This window comes from Dipodomys ordii, unplaced genomic scaffold (assembly GCF_000151885.1).
Source record: "Dipodomys ordii isolate 6190 unplaced genomic scaffold, Dord_2.0 Scaffold104, whole genome shotgun sequence".
NCBI lineage: Eukaryota > Metazoa > Chordata > Mammalia > Rodentia > Heteromyidae > Dipodomys > Dipodomys ordii.
The window spans coordinates 788,686-790,263 of NW_012267320.1; the positions used below are offsets into that span (position 1 = coordinate 788,686).

A 1,578-nucleotide genomic window follows, 5' to 3' on the forward strand; every position below is an offset into this window, starting at 1 on the left:
AAAACATTCTTATAATCCAAACACTGCTACAACACTTCTGAAGAGAAGTCATCTGTCTCACAGAGCTGTGCATTAACTGTGACAACACAAGACTACGGTGACAGATCCTAAGTCACTATCTGACTATCATCGGAGTGGGGAAATTATTCCACGTCAACTGCATTACACATTTCCATTAGTAGCTTTGTGACACACACAGCACAGGAGAGACTTGACGTTTTTGTTTGAAGGTAGGACACGGTCATTTCAATTCAGCACACAGGAAGCGGTGTTCTAGTGAGGGCGAGGACGGAGCATCGGTAGGTGGTGCCTGGCGTCGCGGGCCAGGGGTCCAGGGACGAGGTGTGGACTAATCTTCTTTCAGGTCGCCACTGCCACAGGTGGGACACGCACTCTGCCCCTTATGCCACTGCTTAAAACACTGAAAAGGAGGCAACAGAGTCAATCGGTGCTTTCAGAACCTCTGCCCCAGCTGGCCTTTGCCACTGCGCTTTGGAAGGCAGGGTCATGTCTTCTCTAAGCCTAGCAGAGGCTGGAGCTGTCCAACTTTTAGGGACATTGATGTGTGTTCAGATCGGGGATTTGTATGAAGCTTTGGGAAAAATCTCACTGGCCTCTCCAAGTTGCCTTACCCACGGGCTGCCTCCTGGCAGTCACAGTGCTCCACCCCTTGCCCGCCCTCCCCGAAATCACAGCTAAAGGAAAGTTGCCATTTCCATGACCCTCGGCCCCAGCACCCAGTTCTCAGCCATCCTTCTGAATGGTCTTGGCTCTCTCACTCTCACGCCCCACCAGCCCGAGTTCAGTTTTGTTGGCTCCCGGCTGGGTATGATGTGACGCAGGTTGCGGGCGAGAGCACACCTGAACAAGGCAGACTGTGAACAAGTACCCTGTGAACTTTCTCACACACAGCCGCCCTCCTTGGCCCAGGACCACTGACCCCTACCTGCAGGACACCTGGCATGTGGAGGTTAGCAAAGACAGTGGATTTGGAAACCTAAGTACTGATGCTAGAAAAGCCATTTTTATTTTTCAAATGTGTGGCAGTCCCAAGGCATGGAACACGATGCCACCGGGGAAACTCACCCCCTTGTGAACCTTGTGCCCACACTTGAGCGTGCGCAGAGCTCTTGATTTGAACTCGTCGTGGCACAGTGCGCAGGGATTCTCGTCAGGTGCCTGTGGAATCAAGCACATGTGAACAATGTAGAGTAGCAGCTGTGCTCTTTTTCACTCTGAGCCCTTCATGATTCATATCACGAAGGCTTTCAGTGCTTACCCACCCAGGGTGGCAAATTACAGCCGTTAAGAAGCTTATTTTTTCAGTAGTTTCTGAGAAAAACATTAAAATACTAAGAAATGTACACTCTCGGAGTTCTGATTTTCCAAAAGGAGCATTGTTTTTCATTAATATAGATGCCCAGGCAGAGCACGGGAAGCCTGCTCTACAGGTGCCTGTGTGGCACTCGCTTACTATTACAAATTAATTGCTCATTATCTACCAGGGATCTAAAGTATCTGCACTGGTGGCCCACGCCTGTCATCCTAGCTACTCAGGAGGCTGAGATCTGAGGATTG

At 50.3% G+C, this 1,578-nt stretch overlaps 1 protein-coding gene across 1 annotated transcript in view; it reads right to left on the minus strand.

Moving 5' to 3' along the window:
- Positions 1-257: 257 nt before the first annotated feature.
- Positions 258-1,578, minus strand: part of Ttc3 (tetratricopeptide repeat domain 3) — a 106,465-nt gene continuing 105,144 nt past the window's right edge. The window contains exons 46-47 of the mRNA XM_013027424.1: positions 1,087-1,179; positions 258-421 (exon numbers count right to left, since the gene is read on the minus strand). Of these exons, the coding sequence (XP_012882878.1) occupies positions 350-421; positions 1,087-1,179 (165 nt within the window). The 3' untranslated portion in view covers positions 258-349. The remainder of the gene's footprint in view (positions 422-1,086; positions 1,180-1,578) is intronic.